Source organism: Poecilia reticulata, linkage group LG7 (assembly GCF_000633615.1).
Source record: "Poecilia reticulata strain Guanapo linkage group LG7, Guppy_female_1.0+MT, whole genome shotgun sequence".
Taxonomy (NCBI): domain Eukaryota; kingdom Metazoa; phylum Chordata; class Actinopteri; order Cyprinodontiformes; family Poeciliidae; genus Poecilia; species Poecilia reticulata.
Window position 1 is genome coordinate 690,033 of NC_024337.1, and position 3,840 is coordinate 693,872.

At 35.8% G+C, this 3,840-nt stretch overlaps 1 protein-coding gene across 2 annotated transcripts in view; it reads left to right on the forward strand.

Moving 5' to 3' along the window:
- chchd6a (coiled-coil-helix-coiled-coil-helix domain containing 6a) overlaps positions 1-3,502 on the forward strand; it is a 117,662-nt gene extending 114,160 nt beyond the window's left edge. For both annotated transcript variants that reach the window (XM_008412749.2, XM_008412748.2), the window contains one exon: positions 2,930-3,502. In XM_008412749.2, coding sequence (XP_008410971.1) covers positions 2,930-2,981 — 52 coding nt within the window. In that variant the 3' untranslated portion in view covers positions 2,982-3,502. The remainder of the gene's footprint in view (positions 1-2,929) is intronic.
- Positions 3,503-3,840: the final 338 nt, after the last annotated feature.

Genomic DNA, 3,840 nt, shown 5'->3' on the forward strand with positions numbered 1-3,840 from the left:
TGATCGGCAATCACCGATCATACACTTTTTCATGGAAATCGGCTGATTATGATCGGTGGCCGATCGATTGGCACACCTCTAAATACCATTAATCCGCATCATGTAACATTAATACATTAAAGATTTTAGATTAATCACATGCATTCTAACATTTGGTTTGAACATAAACAGAAATCTGCCTTGCAAAAGTTTTCAAAATTGCTGGCCGATGSACTGGCCATGCATCGTTTCTGCAAAAAATAGTGGAAAAACTCCAACAGACTAATAGAAACAAAAAGTATGACTGAGGGCATCTAAACACAAATGCACACCAAACATTTCAAACTTTTCGTTTCTAAAATTTTWAAAAAGTTTTTCTCTTTCTTTCTTCTGTGTTGGTCTGTCACACAAAATCTTGTCAAAACCCATCGATGTYTGTGGTTTCAATGTGACAGTGTGAAGAAAGTTTAACTTCTTTTGCAAGAGACTTTGTGTTCAATTCACTTTGATTTCACATTTACACTGTGACTACTACTAAAAAGAACTAGTTACATATTGTTTATTGGTCTAAACATAATTAAGCTTAAAAGTCCAGTCTGTTCTGTGGGTTATATTTATATTATTGCATTTGATCTTCATAAGAACAGTGAGCTGTTCAAAAGGAAACACATAACAGGAAGGTGAATGAGTGGTGAGACGGCAAAGCAGAAGGTTTAAAAGAGTTAAGCTGACTGATCACTGTGTGGTTTTAATGATTTCTGTAACACAGCTGGGGGATCTGAGAGTCAGAGCTCCGTTTTACCTACACTGTTATCTATTTTAACAGAATGCCACACAAAACACTGAAAATCTTTTGATTTTTTAATTTTTAATCTGGAAAATCACAAKGCATTTCTAGATTTTCTGTTTTAAATAATAATMTGTTAAAATACTTTCTCAAATATTCCTAATCCTGCAGTACAGAGGGCTAAAAGTAACACAATAACTATCATCATTTATGATGATTAATCAAATTAGTTTATTCTAATTACGCAATTCATTAGATACCACTATATAAATGCAACAATTAACGTGTTTAATAAATATACAATTAAACAAATGTAAAAATCATTCAATTTAATCTAATTGTGTTGAAATTAGCATCACTAAGGTATTTATTGAAATGTTTGCTGTTCTGCTGTATATTATGAGAGTCAAATAGATCCTAACATCTGATTGGCTGCTCAGCAACTCAACTGAAAACTAACACAGCAGGGTTAGCCCCGCCCACTGACTTTAAACAAAGCTGAAAATTAATTCATGTTTCAACCAAAGGACTTGAAATGTAATGAACAAATTAAATACTTACATATATTTTCATAGATATTTAGTATATAATATGCAGTTTTTCAAATTTCATATTTATTAGTCATTTATTAGTATATGGATGTACAGTATTTGTTAAATGTACCTCCATTTTTAAATGTTTACATTTGTGCAGGTATTGTATGTGTTGATGAATTGTGCTACTTTTGGCCTTCAGAAAACATAATCAAAAAACAAATCTATTTTGATCAAGTATCAGTTATTGGAATTTGACTGAGAGGAAATAGAAGTGCAAATATTTTAGCTTTGAATATCAAAATACTTTCATATTTAATCAGTGATTGTTTTTCACACCAGTTGAAAAAAAGTGTCTAATGCAAACAGCGAAACATAAATTTGACTCCGAGCCCRGTCTTCCTGAATACGACTGTTTTCATTCAACGTATGTTTGTTTTAATATGGGAGCAGCTGTCATAATGTGTGTTAAACCTGATAACATACCTGACAGAATATCATCTATGTGTGAAAAACACCGGAGGCAAAGTGAAAATCTGCAACCTGTCTGCTTCAACATTCGCTGCGTTTCTCAGATGGAATTTTTTTCTTTACTGAGATCTTCCACCTTAACCATGAACCGTCATGTTAAACATTGTTTCTATTCAAAGCCTCCATCTAATTTATATGGATCTATAGATATAAAGAGACGTTCCCATTGACAGCCTGCCAGCCTCTAGAAACCAACCTTTTCCTCATATTCTCAAACTATTTTTCCTTCTGAATAAATCACTGCTCTAAAAATACATCATCCAGCTCCAGTTCAACATTTTGATAGGCTGCTCCTAAAGTTTGTATGGTTGGATGTTTCCATGGTGCTACAGCTCCTGTCATACCGGCTACTTATCTAGAAAGCTTTTCTCAGAATCACTTTGTCATTTTGGAACAAAGTCATCATTCGTTTCAGACATCCTGGTCGTTTTGATGGAAGRAGTTGGATTATGTTAAAGTGAACAAGTTGTAATAGTWGGTGTTACGTTTAGACTTTACATGCATTACATTTTAAAGGCTACATCACCAGCTGAAATGCACCACCTTGCAAAAGTCTTTTCCCCTTTACAGCCAGAGATATTGGTTTCTGTTGGGATTTTTGGATGTAGACCATCACTAGTTAGTACATGTTAACTGTAGGGAGTTAAAACTGTTTTTCAACTTTTAAAATGTCATAAATTTATAAAAATCAGTTGCTGAATAAATACAATAAGGTTTGATTATGGTTATTATTTTCTTTTGAGTTTGTCTGCAGACTCAGCTGGAATTCATTGTATTGCATTTCAGGATAAATGAATTAAAACTCCWTTAAAACAGAGCAAATTGAAAACRTATAGGAAAGTCTGAGTACTTGGACTGTAAAATATTTCCTTTGAGCTGCGATTTTAAAACGGTCTGAAGGGTCAGTGAGGATTCCTTYTCTCCATTACCGAGATAATCTCTACCTTTAGTAAATCTGACCTTTCAGATGTGGCCGGTTAAAGGTGGAAAAGTGTGAATGGAAAAGTCACAGCCATTCCCCCTGAGAGCATCTTAAAGGTCAGATGGTGTTGTAGGGTTGCAACAATTCTAACTTTTTTTCCCCTATTTTCTCCCGTAGAACCTGCTGGTCAACCATGGATGAAGAGTGGGAGAAAGAAGAAGAAAAGTAGTATTCCATGGAGACTTTTTCTAGCCACTACAAGTAGCGTTTGCTTTGCTCCTGCTTGGAMTAAGAAGAGAAATGATTTGCTTTTAGCATGCCTTGTCCATAAACTAAACTTTTATTATGCTATTTAGCTACAGTATCATGTGTTCCAGCACTGCTCTGCTGCAGGGAAGCTTTAAAATGACGGTGTGTGTTTGCTTGGTGGTGCAGGGATACGTTCAGGGTCACTCCTCCATCTGACAAATCGAGGAGTCGGTTCACATCCAAACCTCTGCTGCTTCTGAAGTCATGAAAGGAAGAAGGGGGAAAAAAAAGAATCAGATATGTGCGCTGAATGCACATATCTGTGCATGTCTAGGAATCATGTTTTGAACTTGATCTGAGAGATGATTTTTGCTTTTGAGTTGCATGGTTTTGTATTGTTCCAACAACATGGGAGAACGCTCAGGTAATCCTGGAATCAACTTTAACGTGTCATACGTGTGACTGAGTAGACGAGCTCATTAAACTGTTCATATAATTTAACCGACTGTTGTATTTTTCTTTCTAAACTGCAAAACCAACCTGTTTGTCTTTGTTACRCTGAGAGGTGTGGTGTGRAAGGAAAACTCATCAAAGTTGGCTGTAGCATAAACAAAGGTGGTTTATTAGGCCTCCTTCAGCACAGCACAGTTCACAGACAAGACAAAATGGCATCTTTTCCATCAGTTTCCTAGCTTTCAGTCTCTCTGCTTCAGTCTCTCTTCTCAAGGCTCAGCCAGCAGTCTCTTTATATGCTGTTGTCCCCGCCTTCTCAATTAACTGCCCAGCCAATCAAACTCCAGGCAAACATGGCTCCTTCTATACAAGAGTTGGGTTTGAGG